Below are 21,107 nucleotides of genomic sequence, written 5' to 3' on the forward strand. Positions count from 1 at the left end.
GCTTGCAGAAAATAGGTCAAATTGAGACGGGAATTGTGTTATTTTCCTTTATCTTACCATAGATAATTAAATTCAACGAAAACAAATGTATTCACATAGGAAGTTATCTATCAAACAAGTTTACCTGGCACATGTCAAACCCCCTTCACGTTTATAAGCGCATTACTATCTTATTTCGAAATGTACTATTAGTTGTATATTAAAAAAAAATAGTCTGCGATCCAAATAAAACTTTAGTGTGATTGGAAAATAAGGTAGAAAAATTAGGTCAGTGCGTTAGTTGAGATGCGTGTAATATGTATGCGTAATTGCTAGGTCATATAAATATAGGTTTTGTTATACAAGCAGGTTAGTTTTAGTCATATGTACCTAAGATGAGTTTGCAAGTTTACTACGGGGGATATAGTCAAACCATAATATTTTCTGGCAATATAAAATGCGTGCATTAGTGGAGCTCCTAGTGACCAATTACATTCTAAAAAAAAGATTCAGTACTAATTTTATTTGACAGTGACCTACCCCTACGGTTAGGCAACACACCTTTACCTCTGACACAAAAATGCGATACGCTAATAGTGATGCTACGTTTTCTATTTCGACCTTTCTGCGGAGATGCCAAAGACCAGGGTATTGTCATAACGAAGCTTGGGGATGAAGTTAGCGGCAGTTGACGGTGTTCGAATGTGGAGCTGGGTTTGAGTATAATGGCGGGTCTAGCGTTTATTTTGTTTGTTGTGTAGTAATCATTTTACTCTTTCTTGTACTGACTATTATCCATTGAATTTCAGGTCACAATTTGTTATTATTTACACGCATAAAATACTGATAGATAACTTCACTACACCTTCTGCTGCTATTCGCGAAGGAGAACTTCATTACACCTACTGCTGCTACTAGCATAGAAACACATCACTCATCACTGGGTCATATATAAAATAAATGGAATATAATATATAATAAAATATATTCATATTTTTATGTAATAATTGCACATTTAGAAAATAAAATCCCAAATTAAAATGCACATATAGATCTATTGTTATCCTTTCCCGGTGCGATAGAGACATTGTTTACAAACAATATGGAATTTAACAAACCAAGGCCGTTATAAGTTATCACATTCAGCATTGTGATGTATCAAAAACGTCAAACTTTGCGTTATTTAGTACAGGTAAAATGACATTTTTGACAGATAACCTGCGCGTTAAGTTTAACGTTAGTGGTACACATCACAGGACTAATTGACATTACTAGTTACGTCAGATTAACAGATAGGTATTATGAAAATTATTTAACGGCCAACTCTACCCAAACATGGTATTGAAAGCCTAAACGGTGTTACTTTTGAAAAAACTAATTAGATCTTTGAGTAAGAAACCTGTAAAAATAAAGCCATTATGAGGTAGAAGTTAGAAAATTGTTCGAATTAAAAAACGGACTCATTGAATTTCATTTTTTCCTTTTAGCGATCGATTTCGGGGTAATAAAGCCATTATGATTTATATGCAAAACTTGCTATAATAGCTAACACATTTATATTGAATCCTTCCTATAAAGATTCATCAATTTACTTGTTAATAACAATTGACCTATTTGTCAGTATAAATATATTGGAAATGAAAGAAATTGGATTTCCCCCTTTACGCTCAATTTACACTCCATAGCATCTACGCGAATATATTATAATGACAACGTTAAAAACCTCCATATAGTTTCAAAGGCAATAAAAAAAACCCAACATTGCTTGATGTGAAAAAGTCGAACTGACAATGGATTCATTCATTGCTGCATGTAAAAATTTATTTTAAAAAGTTGGCATGTGTAAAATTTGCATTGGTGGCAAATAAATAGCGTTGTAAAATTGTGTATACAAAAGGAAATAATTTGCAAGGCGATGCAGATACGGTCACATAAGGTGAAAAAATTACGCTCTATTTCTGTTTCTGTGCTATTATTACATTTACATTGTCAAACTAAGCCAAAAGAAAGGAATTTATAAAAATGTCAATTTAAATTTTTAGTTATAAACATTTTGCGCAAAACACTAGCACTAGCAAAGAATCTTGAAAACGCAAATTTGGAAAATCCCACGTCCGTGATAAAATTCTTCGACTTTTACAAATGTTACTTGCGACCCGTAAATTTGCAGTTTATTTTTTATTAATTGATCACTTACCTCAATGTACTGTCGATTTAAAATTCGCGTAGCTTGTGACAACAGTGTTTAAGCTTCACATGCGCCGCCTACCGCTTAGTATATAAGAGAAAGTTTGCAATGTTTCTTCCTACTTCGTCTCAACTGTTCAACGTTATATGTATTCAAGTAAGTCATTCTCCGTTTTGTTTTTTATAACGTGTCTGTTATGCATGCATAAAGCGTACGTATAAACGAATGCGCTATATTTTGGTGTCCCCGACGTGATCGCCGAAGAATGGTTTTCGTCGCGAATAACCTGAACCGGGTGGCATTCCGTTTCACGCCATTTTGTTGTTTTTCCTGGTCACTGGTGTTTACTAGCGACCACGTGTTCTAAAGTTTTATTTGGGAATCGAACAAATTCACTATGGCAACCAGCGACAATGGAGGCGGAAATTTGTCGGGCACCGAAAACATGGGACAGCAATCGCAGCCCCAACAACCGCACAACGCGGTATCCGCAGCACCGTCAGGAACAATCGCTACTATGTCCCTGACGTTACCAGCTTTCTGACCAAACCGGGTAGAGTTGTGGTTCTCAATGGCGGAGGCAAAATTTGAGTTAGTCTATCCGAAAATCACTCGAGAAATTTAATCATGTGCTAACAGTTCTCACTCCAGAAGTTGCCTCAAGGCTGCAATTATCGCCAGGACAGCGATGTCCGATTCACATAAATTGAAAAAATTACTCTCGGGAGATGAGTTAGGAACTCGGAAGCCATCACATGAAGCAATTAGTGCAGCACTCCGGATATGGCGACGACAAGGCCCTGAAGGAGCAATTCCTACAACAATTACCAACATCCGTGCAAGCCATCTTGGTGTCCCTGGACCAGCTCACGTTGAAGCCGTTAGCAGATACAGCAGACAGAGATACTCCCACTGTTACTGAGTAACTGCCGGTGCCAGCAACACCCAGTAGTGGCATCATGCCAAAATAGAATTCTATTGTGTGACGTAAATTTGACGTAATGAAATACATAACCACGAATTTTGTATCACGCCCTTGCTATTTTTCGTTCCTCTTTCGTTTTGCCCCACCGGTAGAATCGCTTACTAAACGACAAGTTTCTTGCTGGCGACTTGTGATGCATCTCTCTCTTTCATAACGTATTGAACAAAGATGAGAATAATAAACAAAATTGTTAATGCTTAAAGTGCTTAAACGTTTACCGTGCACATTTTGAGGTTACTGTTGTTTGTTAGTGTTTGGGTTATACTTTTACAAGAAAATAGTTAATTAAAACGTCTTGAAAAATGAGAGTGTAGGCTGCTCATTGGTCTCTTATTCTCGACACAGCTGAAAAACACCCTGAACTCATTACGAACAAATTCCATAGTGTTAAATGGAGAAGTGACAACAATAACATGTGGGACGAGCTTACCACAAAGCTCAATGCTTTAGGACATGGACAAAAAACAAAAGAAGAGTGGAAAAAAGTAACATACTATCATAGGTGACACATTCATTTCTTAATATCTCTTACAGCCTCTCACCAACTGGAAAAGTAAAACCAAAGCAAAAGCTGCTTCAATAAATAAACATGCTTTGGGCACTGGTGGTGGACCAAAAATAGTCATAATTTTGACTACCTTTGAAGAGCGATTGCTTCAAATCATGGGGAAAACTTCATACGAAGGAAATAAAGAAAACATAGAAAGAGGACTAAAGCGCAGAAAATTATTTGTAAGTCGTGTTGATAAATTACAACTATCTCAATGCATATTTGCAGACTGAAAGCAACGTCGAAATGGATAACTATTCATCTACTTCAAGTGATGCAGTCACATCTGAAATTTTGTCATTTCGACCTCAGCCTACCGTACACAAACCGACAACTCAGTGTTTGAATGAAATCATTAATTTCACACCATACCAACTGATAAAAAAACCTACAGATAGACAGACTCCACCTACCCCAATACACAGTTATACATCTAATCTCCACCTACCACCTCAGAATACGTTTACACATCCACACCTCAACATTTACATGAAACCGTTTCTCTTACACCACACCGCTTCACAAAATTATGTACAGATACCATGGCACTCCATACAGACTTCCCTAAACCATACCTGCATTCCCCAATACTGTTGTCCCAACAATCCCCAATAGTAAATACTTTGATTGATTCAGCCCCTTCTTCATCAAATCAGGTTGTTAATGTTGTCAGTCCACAACAACTTAGTGACACGGACATAGAAATCGTCACCGATCACACATATAGTATGTTAACCCAGGAGGGAAAAGAGGCACCATCAGAACACAAGGGAAAAGGCACACCATCAGAACAGACGAGGCATTTAATAAAGAAAAAAAAAAGGCCTGAACATCTGTTTGAAAGCATGCATAATGATTTATTAAAAGAAATTCAACAATTAAACAATTATTGCAATCAAATGGCTACGAGTTTACAATCTATTGCAACATCCTTAAAAGAAGCAAACAAAAACAAAAAATGATATTAACAATTAAGACTATCTGTTGTACTAATCTTATTGTCTACATCTAAGAAAAACTATTACACTATTGAAAATAATTTTCAATTAATATTCTTCGAGCATCCCTACCATTTTCATTCATCTGCTGTACATTAACGTTCACTTCATTGGGAATTATACGTTCCATATTCTCTACGTCAAGTTCTAGTCTTGCATCAGTGCATATATTATGTAGCACTGCACATGCAACAACAATATTTCCAACCTTTTCTGGGGAATATCTCAATGTTCTCTCTCCCAAGACGCACCTAAACCTTTGCTTAAAAACTCCGTTACAACGCTCGATACAATTTCTTGCAGAAGCGTGGTGAGTATTGTATCGTTCTTCTGCAGATCCTGCAAGTGCATTTAATACAGGGGTCATTAGCCATGGCTGTTGCGGATAGCCAGAATCCCCTAAAAGCCAAGAATGACGATCTCCTGCTAAATAACACCTCTCCAGTTCTTGGTGAACTTCTGAATTTCGCCAAATGTAGGCATCATGAGTCGCACCCGCAAATTGGGGGTTTATGTTTAATATTTTCAAATTGTAATCACAGATCTGTCGGAAAGAATGCAATCAATCTAGGTTAATAAAGGGGTCTACTTACTATTTGAATATTTTTTGAATGGTAACCTTTTCTGTTAATGAAATTATGTTCTTCTTCCCGAGGAGCAATTATAGCGACATGTGTACAGTCAACTGCACCTATTACACCTGGAAAGTGTGTGGTTTCCCTAAATTTGACTTTAATTGCCAGTTTTTCTTCTTCAGTAGTGGGAAATTGGATCCACTCATCACTTAAATAATGCACAATAAGGTGACTGATTTCCTGAATGCAATTGGATACTGTATTTTGAGCCATTGATAACATAAAATTGTGACCCACCACTTTCTGATAAGCTCCATGACCAAAGAAATATAATGCTGCAAACAATCGCAGCTCAGGGTTAACAGCATTTATATGTGCAGAGTGAGACATGTGGGGCGAAATTCTTTCAAGTATGTAGTGGACCATATGTTTTGTTAACCGAAAGCATCTAACAAAGTGCCTATCACTTAATGTAAATGGATCACTATTATTTCTGGCGATCCGACGTTCGATATTAAAATTACGCATTTCCTGTATTCTTTCCTCTTCTAAAATAATCTCCATTAAGTGCCGAAAATATGGAAGCAATCGAATTAATATCAAAAACCACTACCCTTAGGTTTTTTATAGGTTAAGTTTATTTACAAAAATAAATAACATCAACACACTGACAGTAATGAACGAAAAATCACAACGAATATAACTAGATATATTTGGGAAAGGTAATATGCAGCCGAACATGTACGAACTACAAAGCGATGATAGAAAACTATTTGGCGTGATACCAAATACGATTTCGTATCGGTTTTTTTTTGTGACGTCATAATATAGAATTCTACTTTGGTATGATACCACCACAGGAGCGATCCAAGTACTCAGTGTTACACAAGGTAAAAGCAACACTGACAGGAGCAGAAGTAGAAGTCGACGCCGCAAGCGTGATAACAACAAACCGTGGAATTGTTGGTACCACCACAAATTTGGTACCAATTCCAAGAAATGCACGTCACCATGCAGCTTCGAAAGAAAAAACGACGACTCGAAGTAGAGGCGACGACTACTGCAACCTCTCCCATAACTCGTCGTTTATATGTTAAGGATCGTGTGACCACGACACCGGTGCCGATAATAGTGTGCTGCCAGCACTATATAAACTAAAAGGCGCAAGTGCTTGTTTTAGTCTTCAATCGGTAAACTGATCGAAAATACAGACGTACGGTTCGCGAACATTAAATTTAAATTTAGGCTTACGACGTAACTTTAAGTGGACATTTGTGGTAGCGACAGTAGTGTGCCCAATCATTGGTTCCGACTTTTTGCATTATTAACGGGCTCCTAGAGAGTTTATAATTTTGCGATGTCCGTCCGTTAGCACGATAACTCATAAACGAATGGACCGATTACGATGAAATTTTGCAAGTGGATTCTTTATCAAATTTGTAGATCGGAGTTCGTGAATTGGCAATGTAGCCCAAAAAATAAAGTAAGCCCTTTTGATATCTCCGTTAGTTATTAGCCGAATTGCATGAAATTCAATATGCGCATAGCCTTAGCCATATAAAACAGAATTACAAAAGTTGAGCCTAATCGATCCGCATTCACAGTGCCCTTTGCGCATCTCGACCATTTACAGATCGAATTGCAAACTTTCTTATTTATGAAGGTATTTAAATGAAATTTGATACATAGCCACTTGGACTAAAACCAAATTTAACACCAGTTTTAAAATTTCGTTTTGCGCATGCGCAGTGCCAACTTTCTTATTTATGGAAGCAATTAAATTAAATTTCATATATACAGGGTGTTACACGACCGTTCGAAAAAAAAATCGGGTTGTAGAGGGCATCAAAACAAGCACTTTTTCCAAATAAACCGAGGGTCCAACGTGTTTCGTTTGGGAGCCACCCCCCAAAGAGTGTTGAAATCTGCATTTCTTCTTTAATTTTTTTCTCAGCAACCATAAGAGTTACAAAGTCGGGTGGCATGTCTTTGAATAGGTTTTTGGGTATGCTCTTTCCGATTTTGCAATTTTTTTTTTCAAAATTCCTACCCCTAAAGGGCGCACCCCTAAACTAGGGTGCAAAAAAAAATTCTGATTTCGACGAAATTTGGTATCTGGGGTTTTTTTAACATGAAAATCACGAATCTGAAATTAGTTTTTGAAAATTCGAAAAAAAAAAAGTTCCACTGCAATTCTTGGCGGGACAACGAAAATAGAGATAATTCCACGAAATTTGTTGTGTACATACTAAACGAGTTAAGGAACAAAACTGTCGAACAGTTTTTTAAAATAACTTTTCAAACAAGTTATACTCATTTGAATGTTGGTCCTTCGGGTCGCGAAGTGTCCCAAGCCTACTAGTAAGCCATAATTTCGCATGTGTTGGTTGACAATGTCGCAAAAACAAAAAATTAACGGTTTGAGTCGATATTTTGTTATTTGGAATTAATTCGGTCATTAAATGATTAAAAAATTCGATGTATCGATTAAAACACCTACCAAGGTATCTTAAAGCGCTGATCGATTGTTTATTATCTAAATAAGGTAGGGGAAATTTGTCCTTAAAAGGAGCGTGTTCTATTGGAAGTTATTTTTCAACCTAAGATTATGAAAATTTTTGATCATAGTGAAAAAGTATCATACGGAAAGTGATTTGACTTTTTCCCCTACCTTATTTAGATAATAAATAATCGATCAGCGCTTTAAGATACCTTGGTAGGTGTTTTAATCGATACATCGAATTTTTTAATCATTTAATGACCGAATAATGCTCAGTACTTCCCTCGGTACTTCAGTTTACACGATCATTTTTAGGTGGATTTGGCGCAGCCGTTTAAGTGTCTCTAAAACTCTAAATTTAATCTGAAATTAATATAAAAAGTCCCCTTTTTCTAAACTTCTCCTTCATTAAATGATTAACAAAATGAAAATAAAAAGGTAAAAAACACACAAACCAACTTTAAAATTAAAATCGGTTCATAATATTTCCGTTAATATCATTCTCCATCATCCATACTGACTACTTCGTAAAATATATATAAAAGTCAAATAAAATTTACGCACGTATGGTACAATTTATTTTTCAGGTTGAGTATCCATCGATTTGATACAGTGATATCTGCTGCGCGCTTTCTTTATAAAGAAATATGTCTACGCCACCTTTATTATTTAAATGAAAATGGCCACTAAAATATTCATACGAAAATATGAAGTTTTAATAAAGAATAAGGTGGAATTGGCATTTGACAGAGAGTACTCTTGAAGTAGAATAAAAATTAAGTTAGAAATCCTGAAAGTTGGAAGGAACGTAATAAATTAAAGATAAGTTATGGGCGCCCTTTTTGTAAAATATAAAACTGTCAGCCTTAGAAACAATTTCCTGAAGTAAGTATTTCTTATCTACGTTTGTTTTTTAAGTTAATTACGTTAAATTGTTCTATCTCAATGAGCACTTCAGAATCTTTAGTTTATTAGCCTTTCTCTGTTGTTAGATGGCGCAATAAAGGCGAAGTGCTTATATTGATTAATGTCTGGGAAGTATGCTCCTCGAGTGCAATAAATTGTGATATAGAAACGTTTTTTATCGTTTCTGGAAATAAGCGAATAATATTATAATCGTGCTTTGAGCACGTTAAGGCTTGTTAAGACTATACGGCATCACAAAATAAGCGGGGAATATCAGTGTAACGGTCAATATGCGAAAGATTTTGATTTACTAATCTGATCTACCATAACGTCTTATATGCAGTTTGACTAAAGAAGTCAACTCGACTAAAATCGGGAATGAGATTCTTAAACTGAAAAATTACTATTACTAATTTTCGCTAGTATATTCAGTTGATATGTTGCCCTTAACGTAAAAAGACCTTTAGAGCAAAAATAGGAAATCAAAAGTTTATAATGTTGTTTTTAGATTACATAAATTCGATATTATGGTCATATAAGACACGATTCCATTATGACAAGTTGTCTAACCATGTTTTTACACAAGCCGAAAAGCAGTCAATTATGGCAGTTTCATCGCCGGTATACACCTGTACGATCATAGAATCAACGTTTCTTGCAAGTATTTTTAATTAAATAATTAAGCTTACCTTAAAGTTAGTTTATCACATCAATCCCGTTTTCCAATGTGGAATTCTGGTGAGATTCGTGTAACAAATACGTAAGCGTGTATAAAGTACAACTTAGCCCATAATAATATAGCGTTATAGTTATTAATGATAAAAGTTCGATATGAACATCATAATGAAACGCATGTAACGATAGTTTTAGTTACACGTGTTTCATTAATAACGTTCATACCGAACTCGTATCATTCAAAATTTAATTTATGACGGTCCAAATATATTCTATTCGCTTTTTGATTTATCTAAACCTTTTCTTAAATTAAAGTGCAAATACTAGTCATGGTAATCGCATTTGTTTCAATTTTGACGTTCGCGGTAAGACATAGTACCTACCTAGTTAACTGTGAGGTATCTACAGATATGACTCGACATTGTTCTTACAATTTTTTTAGGGCTTTGTCTTCTTTCATTGTTCCCTCCTAAGACTCCTGATTTTCTTTTCTGGTTTACTTTTTCGTTATTATCTACCTGGATATTACTACGTCCGGTGTGAAACATTTATCTACGCCGAATTTGATACCACACATTGGAAAATTCCACCGCCATCTTATGTCACACCACGCACGTGATACATTACCTGGTGACCTACTTACATCGAAGTTATTGACACCTTTATTATTGTTCCTGATTAACTGCAAGTATTACTGCTAATTATTGCTCTTGTGAACTGCTGCGATACTTCTAATTCTAAGTACCTACATTACTTTGTCGTTACGAAGATCTTCCGACACTTCATTTTTGTCTACGTTACTTTTGTTATTCCGAAGATTCTTTCATGCTAGCTTAACTACGTTTCATATGTTTTATAGTACTCTGTTTACCGATATTTAGAGCATTGCTTGTGAATTGTAAATTTGTTTTTGAAGTTACCAAGACCTATTCCGATATCTACGATTTATGTTTACGTTACTTGAGTCATTAGGAAAAATTTGTTCGTGTTCATTTATTTACATTTTGAATTAATTAGATCATTGCATTTGTATAGCAATTTAGTTATTTGTGCATCGTAAAAGTAGTTTTCTACGTCACGTTTATGCTGTTTATATTTCACCGATTTGTACGGATGATTCGTTGTCAACCAAAATTTTGCTTTTGTTTAGTTACCGTAAATTGAATTATAGATTCTTATTGAGTATTAATTACGGTTTTAGTATTCGAGCTACCTCATTAGTGTCAAACGTTAGACATTGCCATCGCAATATTTATTTACCGAGCTATTCACTAACCCTCTTGTTATTGTTTGTGTTTTTATCTGTTACAGATAAGGCAGACAAGCGCCCTTCTGAGTTCAGACGACCGTTCAAGTTCAAAGGTAATATTTTTATTTTCGACGACTCCTTGATATAACGTTTGATTACATATTGGTTTTCGATACAAGAGAATTGTAATTACTAGATTTGTTTGAAGAGTCAAATTTTCCAGACTACGAGTTGACCCCTTTATTTACTAAAAATTGAGTTACATTTTAATCGTTGACATTTCAGATGTTCTATTTGTAATATTTTGAGATCATTTATTAAATTACCCTCGATTGTGACGACAATTCTTGTTCATGTTCCACCCTTTCAATTATTTTATTTCTTAAGCTTATTAAGGCCAGAACAAGGTTCTCTTTGTCTTGTTTCCCCCTTTTGAAACGCCGTAACTCATAACTCTTCTTTCTTATGAAACCAGTTGCTGAACGAGAAATTGTAGACATTCTCCACAGTATGAACAAAAGCTCAACTGTATAGCATTTATTTGGACATATCTAAGGCGTTTGATGTTATTCACCACCAGTTACTTTTGGACAAAATAGAATTATATGGAATCGTAGCTATTGCCCACCGTTGGATTCGTTCTTATCTTGCAGTGCCGTTTTTAAGTCACAGACTTACAGGCGGTCATATGGTGCACCAGAAGATTCTACGTTAGCTCTTTACCATTTTCGTGAATGGCATCAACATTCAACAACCACATTTCCCACCGCAAACGATATTTTAGTCTGATCCATTTCCCACGGCAACATCAACGCCCTACACCGCACATCAAGCGGATGGACGCCAACCAACTAAAACTAAACGACAAAAAACGGCTATTGTTTTTAGCGCATTTTCCAACGTTGGAAAGCGCTGTAGAGGCTAATTCAAATTCGAGGACCGCCATAGGGATCTGGGGAACGGTAAGAGATAGGTAGGTAGTTTAAATTTGGTAAAGGTGCATACTTTGATGCTTAACAAAATGCAGTTTTCGAACTGAAAAAATTCCGACTACTTTCGGATATATCCGGACAAAACGAAATTGTGCAAAACCGTTTTCATTTTTTATTGAAGTTATTTAAAAAGATACTTCAAAATAAGTGATACACTATGCTCCGCTGGAGACTCGCCATTGCGACCGGAGAAATAATAGAACCGGATAACCTTGTAACAACGATGTTGGAGAGCTCTGATAAGTGGACCGAAATTAGCCAGTACGGAAAAGAATGATCCAAACCAGAGAGAAAGAAGCGAGGGTGGCCAAAACCGCCAGGATCAGGCGATGTTAAGAAAACTGAATAAGGAAATAATAAGGTCACCCCTGGATGAATGCCGCAGCGATTTCTAGAGGAAGACACTTGATATCAAAGGAAAGGGATTAGGGAGAAGGGGTTTAGTGGGTGTGAGCCCCACACTACCTCCGCCAATAGACACATGGCGGTGATATGCGCTCGATACATTCCCTAATTCTTGATTATAAAAAAAAGGTTAGGTTAGGTTATGTGAGCTTAGGTTAGGCTAGGTTGTCGTAGATTAACTGATCGGGTTGCAGCAGTTTTAAAGTGTTTGCGTTTGTTTAATGTTGGTAGTACCTCAAATTAACGCAATGACTTACGTAAGTGGCGCAACTAAAAATGATTAAATAAAATCATTTTAAGTGTTAATATTACAACCTCACTCTCAAAAACATTGTATTTCAATGGCATCCTATATGTCACGGAAATGATATGTTTATGATACATCGTATGCCGGTGTCCTAGAAATTCCGTTAAATTCTATGCTCACATTTAATTGATATGCCGTATTTTTAGTCTCATTTAAATTTTTGGAGAAACAAAATCTGAAATAGTATCCTAAACCGCCATGTAGCGACTATCAATAGCCCTAATTTGATCATTCATAATTTTAAAAATAAAATACAGACTACGAATAGCCAGTGTATGTACTTAAACAGATACCTATGCAGTAAGGGAAGAGAATACCAGCATCGATGGTTGAATATACAACTTTAATTCAGTGCAAGCTTAGAGTTGTTTGCTATAATAAACTTTCGTGGCAGTTGTGTATTTGGGTTTTCAATCCTCATAATTGGACAAATAGTTAACCGCATTGACACTCAGATTAACTTATGCTCTACTAAAGTGGTAACCCGAACACAAATCATATTCGAGTCCCAACACAGTCGTTTTCTGCAATTTATCTCCGCCATATTGTCTTGACAATTAAACGACACCGCATTTAACTAAAATTGATTACAGAAATTCCACCGTATTATCGACGTTATTGTTTACTAAACCACTCCCTTTAATTACATGTATCAAATTTAACCTCTACGGACATCAAATTGGCACACTTCCTCGTTTTCAACGTAATAAATGGGTTTCTACTTTTGTTAGTATTTCTAAGGAAATGGACTACATAATGTTATCAGAGGCTTTTGACGTGCTGCGCTAAGAAAATTAATAGAGGGTAAGCACGCCATCTTAAAAGTAAGTTTGGAATTTGCATCAACGACAGTAGATAACGATTAAAAAAAGGAAACCTCTTCATTTGGGATAATCGTTATTTAAGTAAGATAAATTGCATAATATAAAACAATGTCGGATTTTCTTTAGTTGCTGTAAAAGAAATTTTAACAAAACGTTAAACGAGCTCAGGATAGTGGAAAGATCCTTCCTTATAGCCACTTATAACGGAATACATTGATAGCTTCCACACTTAATCTGCAAAGGTATTTTTTTTATTTTTGCCCAGTGATGATCAGCCATTAAATTACACTTTTGAGTAATGCAAGTTTTGAATTTGGTGTTATCTATTTTTAAATATTAGACCAGTATTATGTCAAAATTGCAGTTTGGAAAATTTTACACATCGTTTCTAGTTGGGTTTCACTGGTGTCTCTTGACTTTGAAAACAATAAGTTTGGTCTCCCTCAAAACTGTCCTCCACTTTCTTACAGGTATTTGCACTAATCTCCGTTCAGTATAGATAGTGTACCGGTCCGCTGAATGTACTCTGGTTTGTGTAACTGACTGAATGTACTCTTAGTATGTTAGGAGGAGTTGGTACCATTGACATGACGGTCACTCTTGCTTTTGTCGTGGTAATGACAGGTCTATCTTTGCGAAGAATGTCGATTTGAATTCGAAAATTCCAAAGTCATCACGCTAAAATTGTTTAAACTAATTATCTAAGCGTCTTCACGCGAATGGGATAGGGCTGTAATCCTTTATAGAGTTCCTGTTACGTCCCTGGAAAAATCCTTAATTTTCCTTAATACCGACCTGTAATGCTTTACTTTCCTATATTAAACCGCGCTTCGCGCAAACGCAATCGTAAGAATTTTGGGGACTTCAAGTTACCTTGAAAAACGAGAAAAATCGAGTTGTTGCTGTCTTGTTCTTCTCGCTGTGACACCGCAAAAGAAACGCCTTCTAACTTCACCGCCTGGCCGGCCAGAGAACCTTTATCGTCGTTTGTCGTCATCGCCAAACGGAAGCTGTCTTGTTGCGAGGGTGGCAAGATTATCCCCGCAATTAATTGGAAGCTGTCTGCCGTCTTACCATCGTTTCTTCCGCTACGGCATCGTCCAATTGCATAGTCGCATAGTTGCGAGGGTGGCAAGATTATCCCCGCAACTTTATCCAGATAAGAAGGAAGGCGAAGAAAATTACTCTTTGGCACAAGATTGTTTCCCGCATACTGAACCGTGTCCTTGCACTTTTCACATACCCTTTTAGTTATTTCATTTATTTCATTAGTTAACCGACCGGCTGCCAACAACGTTAATATTGATTTGTATATTTACAATTATTGATTTATTTAATTTTGTATTGCGATAGGGAGTAAAGCTTGTACATTTACTTCTCTGTTTATTTACCCCAAAAGACCAACCCTTTGTACGCTACATTAGGTAATGTTATTTTTATCGAGTTCCTCTTTGTTAACATTTATTTTTCGCTCAATCTTAATATTATTGCATTCGTTTACATAACATGTAAAAACTGATAATAAATAACAAGCAAGAGAAGTACAAATTAGACATTTAAAAGTCCCAATCTGTTCGTCATTTGCATTTAGATAGCTAGTGCTTTCCTTATTTACAGTTGCATCACGCTAAAATTGTTTAAACTAATTATCTAAGCGTCTTTACGTGAATGGGGAGGGCTGTAATCCCCTTTAGGTAATGTTATTTTCCTCTTTGTTAACACGTTTCGTTTTAGTTATGCCACATGTGTTAATTTAATTACCTGTCTTTTTATCTATATTGTAATCCGCAACCCATTTATTAATGGGGTACGTAAGTTCAAACTAATTGGATTTAGGTCTGATCTTTGGCATTATAGTTTTTGGATATATTTTTCTTTGTACGTTAGGAACATTGGGGTTAGCACAGTAAAGAAGTACCGTGTTGTGGTTGAAATGGAAATATCTACTCGCTTTCGCATTGGAGTGCTAACTGTCGATTAGCTGGAACTGATCTATTACATTGTATCTAAGATGGAAGAATCGCTACGCAAATATTTATCGCAAATACCGAAAATTGCAGCTAACCTGTTGATAATTGCCTTTGTCGTTAGTGTTAACGCAAGGTAATTCATTTAGTCAATTTGTGAATGGGATTGCTAATTTATTTACTGTTTTATGCAATTATATTTTATTTGTGTATCTGGATTGTTCATTGCCAAGACTAAGAGGTTATACCCACTGGTGCCCGAGAATTCACAACGCTTGTATTCTTATTTTATATTTTTATTTACTTTTTGGCGCCCAAAATTATATGAGCTTTCTCAAACCTCGGTGGTTATTTCACCAGAAGACCCGTTTTCCCTGGCTAGCCGTGGCCAATTCCTTGTACAACTGTACAATTTATTTTGTATACATTTTTTTCTATTTCGGTTTGCTTTGCGTTTTGAAATAAATGTGCGAGATCGTGATTTTCTAAGAAAACTTGATTCCACTAGTAGAAGTGTATACTGACCCGAAATTTTCCACCTCTTATGTCTATCACAAATATTCCTTTGTGTAACTTTCTCTTTTTTTTTGCTAAAACTTCAATTAGATAGGTGTATTATATATAGTATTTCTTAGTTTTACAATTTTTATAATTTGTTTTTCTTTTAATGTATAATGATTCAGGGGCAGTTATTAACGGTTTTTTTGTTTTGTTTTTTGAAAATTCACTGTCAGTCAGATAAGTTTAACTGAAACATGAAACACCCACACTTCTTAACACTTAACACAACGTGTGTAAATAAACTTTAAAAATCATTGTGCATGTGCAATGTAATTGAAAAAAAAATGTACGAGTGGAGATTGAAGCAACCCTATATTCACTATTGAGAAATTAAGGATGAGAAACCATATCACGGCGTTATAGGACATGAAGATAACGGAGTACAATAATTACACCTTTATGTGAAAAGCTTTTCACCAATAAAACAAACGAAAGGGCGCAATGGCGGTTATTAGGGGAGATTAGATAGAAGGCATAAAAGATCCACCGGAAAGGAAAAATCATTCTGTTCCCTAGAGCTTACCCGAAATATTTTTCGCTCAATCTTAAAATTATTGCATTCGCAACCGACATAAATAATAAGCAAGAGAAGTACAAATTAGACATTTAAAAGTCCCAATCTGTTCGTCATTTGCATTTAGATAGCTAGCACTTTCCTTATTTACAGTTGTATAAGCATTAAGAAAATGTTAAACGTTGATCATTCCATGCCATTTACCAAAAGATTAGGTATAAGTTAGTCCTTAGCTCAAAATGAATCGTTTATATACACGAGATTTAATTGTACCAACATATTATGTAACTTTTAAAAAAGATTTACTACAACAGGGTAGAGTCGATCGGTAAAGTTTTGTAAGCCTGGTTTTCGGGTTTTCCCAGTAGTCTGGGTTCAGTATTCACACGCTACACAAATATACGAATACGGCATTGTACTGTATAACTATAAATGAAACTGGTTTAATACAACCTAAACTTTTAAACATAATGCCTCGGGGTAGAGAAACAATCCGAGCATGTAGGATAAAGTTGACAATCTAAAACGCCTCCTTGGTTCTATTTTGTGGAGATGTTTTCCCCCTCGTCAGGAAAATCCCACAGTCACGACCTTGTCACCTAACCACGACCTTGGGACATAGTACAAGGCAACGACCTTGGGAGATAGTACAAGGCCACGACCTCGGGCAAAAAACTCGAGGTCATGACAGAAAACAAGCTTCCCTATTCTACTAACATTCACCCGAGGAATAGGGGAAATATCAAAAACCCGCAAATAGCGGATCAGTAGGACGGTTGTAACGAACAAAATGTTCTGCATAACGCTAGAACTCTGTTGATACGCATTTTAAAAATGTCGGTTACTTGATTAAAATAGATTGTCAGCTTTGATTTTAAATTAAAATTTAATGGCTCAACCCGTCCAGATTCACCCCCTTCGAAGCAAGGGCTGTGCATAATTGTACACACTGTGTAATGTATGACAATAAATAAAATAAGTCCTCAAAGCAGACTGGATTCGACGTATGTATGATAAATAATCTTACATTTTGGTTGCAAAACGATGAAGTGGAATCGCTTTTATACGAAACAGTATAGTACTTAGCATTAATTTGTTTTACTTGCACCGGAACAATAATTATAAGATCAAACGAACTTACCTTAAGTGATGTTCGATCTTGATTATATACGGTCCTCGTCTCGTAAATAATATGTGTAGTACCCCCGTAGATGTACTATATGGTCACAAGTTTAAAGAATGTTGATTGTTGGCGTCGCTCTCACTCTGGGAACCTCAGTCGAGTTTTTTGCCTAGTTATTGCAATGATTGGGCGAAGAAAAAAAAAATTGATAACTAAGGGTGGGATCTGGGACGTTATTTACTTCGACGAGGACCGTATATAATCAAGATCGAACATCACTTAAGGTAAGTTCGTTTGATCTTATAATTATATACGGTCCTCGTCTCGTAAATAATATGTGTAGATGTTTAAAGACGTTGCAATAACCTCATATCACACGACTTGCTAATTTATTCGTGTTATCAAAACCTAAAAAAAAACAAAAGAAATTTCTCTTTCAAAAATAAAAATAGTAACTTAACTAATAGATCGATATTCTAAATATTAAATATTAATCAATATCTAAATTTGATACAGAATTTGCAAAATTACTAATATTATTCAACGGCCTGTTGTAAAACTTTGCAAAACAGCTAGATGTACCTGACCACCCCGCCGCGAGGCGAATGGTATCAAAGCTTACACCCGCCCGTGCCGCTTTTGAGGTTGACGCATGTCGCGTACTATGCGGTTTAAATTGTTTTGTATCAATTCCACTTTCACCTAATACTTTGGCTATCCACTTACCAATGGTTTGTGAAGAGGCTTGACGATAAGGCTTTTTACATGTTATAAAAAGGAACCGACCAGGCTTGCGTAATTCCTTAGTTCTTGTAAGATAAACCAAGAGTGTCGTTGCTACACATATTTTTGGATCGGTTTCATAATGAGGCAATGTTAATAATGGTTGAGATTTGTGCAAGGAAGAGGTTTTTATTCTATTAGGGATCTTTATTTCCACTCTATCCGCGTGTGTGTAAATGTTTTCTATTTCTATATAATGTAAAGTCTGAATACGTTGTCCAGTAGCCAATGCCAATAAAATAGCTAGCTTTCGAGTTAATAGTGGCAAGTTAATTTTCATATTGTCCAATGTTCTCACGTATGTTAACACTGTATTTGGATTCCACGTATTTTCATACCTTGGCAGAGGTGGTTTTAATCCACACTCCCTTAAAAAACCTCCTAATTCTATAATCTCTTCCCAACTCCGGACCCACTAATTGTGCAATGGCAGATCTGCACGAATTTAAGGTACCATAAGAGGCGCCAGTGGAAAATTGGCGGGGCAAAAACTGTAACACTGATGGCACTGAAGGACGAAATGGGTCAAGGTTCTGTTGGGAGCAGAAGCTTCACCATAACTTTAATGCTGAACTATATTGTTTTAAAGTAGAGTTAGTTATAGACGCTAAACAGATGTCTATTGATTCGTTCGGCACCTCTCTTCGCAATAACGCCTCCCTGATAACTTGCCTGCCATTAGGTAAAGAGTCTTTGAGAGAGGATGTGGCGTTCCGCTAAAAGAAAGTAAGGCTATGTTAGGTTTAAACACTATTGGTTGTTCTACTAATAGAGAAATAAAAATAGGATACCAGGGCTGTGAAGTCCATAACGGAACTACCACTACCCCTTCCGCCTTATCTTTAATTATCTTTTGTAATACCCTCAAAACTAGTGTAAAAGGTGGAAACGCGTAAAAACCAAAATCTGCCCAGTCGATAGTAAAAGCATCCACCTTAAATGCATCGGGATCTCTTACCCAAGAGACAAATTTGAGACACTTTCTGTTAATTCTACTAGCAAATAAATCAATATCTGGCGTGCCAAATCGCCCCACTAACTCTCGATAGGCAAAATCTGCCAGTACCCATTCCGTTTCTTTATGTGCCTGCCGAGAAGCCTGATCGGCTTCTGGATTGTCTTTTGAATTAATATACGAAGCCAAAATGTAAATCCCTCTCGCTTCGCACCAACCCCAAATCAAACGGGCTATCTTATTTAAATGATTAAAACGGACACTCCCCATTCGGTTAATTGTACTGATTGCCGTTGTATTATCTACTCTGCATAATATGTTACAATTTGACAGTTTTTTTGGCAAAACATTGTAATCCAAAGAAAAGTGCTAATAATTCCAACTCATTAATGTGGCAATTTTGCTCATCGTTTGACCAAAATCCAAACGCCGTGCCTTCCTCACAAAAGGCTCCCCAGCCTGTAGTTGAGGCATCCGTAAACAATTCCAAATTAAATGAGTCGTATCGTATTGAATTAGACGCATGTTTTATTTTATCTCCCCACCAGCAAAAATCTAAACACACCAACCAAAATCTTAAATACTTTTTATGGGCGTCGCAAATAGAAATTAAATAATAAGCGTCCTTTAAATCTATCGTACCCATAAAACAGTTTGGAGATAAAAGACGAGCAACAGTTCTGTAGTCCTCCAATTTGAAATGGGGAGACTCAACATATTTATTAAAGGCCTTTAGATTTAAAATTAATCGAAATGATTTTTCCGGTTTTGGAACAATAAATATGTTGGAAATGTACTGTCCGTCTTTTGGTTCCACAACAGTAATTGTACGCTTTTCTAGTAATTTTTTTATCAAGTCACTAATAATACTTATTTCTGACGTAGATCGACGTGGCTCTAAAGGTACATAATTTTGTACTGGTTTTTTAATCAAGGGTTCGTATACCCCCTGATATGAGAAATTAATTTCTCATTAATGGACAAGTTCTTCCAGCACTGCACAAAGTGTCTTAATCTCCCTCCACTCATACTAACCTCTAGCGTTTTTGACGTGGTTTTCTCTCCCCCTGCGAATGAAAGTGCTCCTTTCTGTATTGAACTACAGGAAGATGTCCCTGTCGTCGCTGTAATCTGGGGGCTCGAGAGCCGCGTCCATTCTGATGTACGCCCCTCCTTTGCATGAATGGACGACGGGAGTTTTCCGGTTTTCCGGATGCAGCTGGACGAAAAAACTTTCTTTTGAAGTTTCAATTGTTCAGCAGACTTTTCTAGGTCCTTTGCTGACTTAATATTTGTGTCCAAGTTTTCACCAAATATAAAATCGGTGATGTTTGTATTTTTAAGGGTGTGTTTAAGGTCCTTATTTAACTGTAAGGACAAAAGTTCCCTCCGCGAAAACGAGTCGCAGAAATGTAGATCACTTAATAAGCGACCCACGTCACTTAGTGTCTCGATGAATCCCTTATTTACGTCCGCACCTTCCTTTAACATGGACGATAAGACGGACGCCACCGCAGATGTTGCTGCCCCAATTTGTTTTTCCCACAGTTGTAATCGAGCATCTCGACGTAAGGCGCCTTCCGGAATAGCCGCCTTAATTTCAGGATTTAATTTCGGGGCCAAAAGAGCCTGAAGATTTTCAGGTGGCAAATGTTTATCAATGAGGGCTTTCTTCACTTCCTCCGTTAACCCATTTTTTAAAATGTTTGTCCATCTCTCCGCTATTACAAGCTGAATGGGTTTTGACAATGTTTTTTCCTCAATTCGATCGTCTCCCATTATGGATAGAATCTCTGGTGTAATTACCGGTAACGCCCCATCTTGCTGTTCTAAATTCTCAAACAAATCTGTAAAAGAGGGGATTGATTCAATCACCTTGCTAACGAGTAGCGAATTAATTACAGATAAATAAAGGAAAGTGCAAAATTGACCTGCAAGGTAAATAAAAACATTGAATTTTTTATTCAATGAAAAACCCGCGCAAATGCTTTTTAAGCATTTCAGCGTCAAATTACGCGCTAAAACAGCCCGGTTAGCTCAACCCGCTGTAAACATTACGCAAAAAATGCCT

At 36.3% G+C, this 21,107-nt stretch overlaps 2 protein-coding genes across 2 annotated transcripts; one reads left to right on the forward strand and one right to left on the reverse strand.

Moving 5' to 3' along the window:
• The first annotated feature begins 3,177 nt into the window (after positions 1–3,177).
• On the forward strand, positions 3,178–4,317 carry LOC116162300. Its single transcript, XM_031475900.1, has 3 exons — positions 3,178–3,637; positions 3,687–3,884; positions 3,931–4,317. Exons 1-3 carry the CDS (start codon positions 3,566–3,568, stop codon positions 4,315–4,317), a joined length of 657 nt encoding a protein of 218 aa, XP_031331760.1. The 5' UTR covers positions 3,178–3,565.
• Positions 4,318–4,611: 294 nt separating this feature from the next.
• LOC116159486 (putative nuclease HARBI1) lies at positions 4,612–5,919 on the reverse strand. Its single transcript, XM_031472465.1, has 2 exons — positions 5,294–5,919; positions 4,612–5,244 (listed from the first exon to the last, which is right to left on the reverse strand). Exons 1-2 carry the CDS (start codon positions 5,837–5,839, stop codon positions 4,729–4,731), a joined length of 1,062 nt encoding a protein of 353 aa, XP_031328325.1. The 5' UTR covers positions 5,840–5,919; the 3' UTR covers positions 4,612–4,728.
• Between the last annotated feature and the right edge of the window lie 15,188 nt (positions 5,920–21,107).

The sequence above is a fragment of the Photinus pyralis genome, unplaced genomic scaffold (assembly GCF_008802855.1).
Source record: "Photinus pyralis isolate 1611_PpyrPB1 unplaced genomic scaffold, Ppyr1.3 Ppyr1.4_LG1, whole genome shotgun sequence".
NCBI classification, from domain to species: Eukaryota; Metazoa; Arthropoda; class Insecta; order Coleoptera; family Lampyridae; genus Photinus; species Photinus pyralis.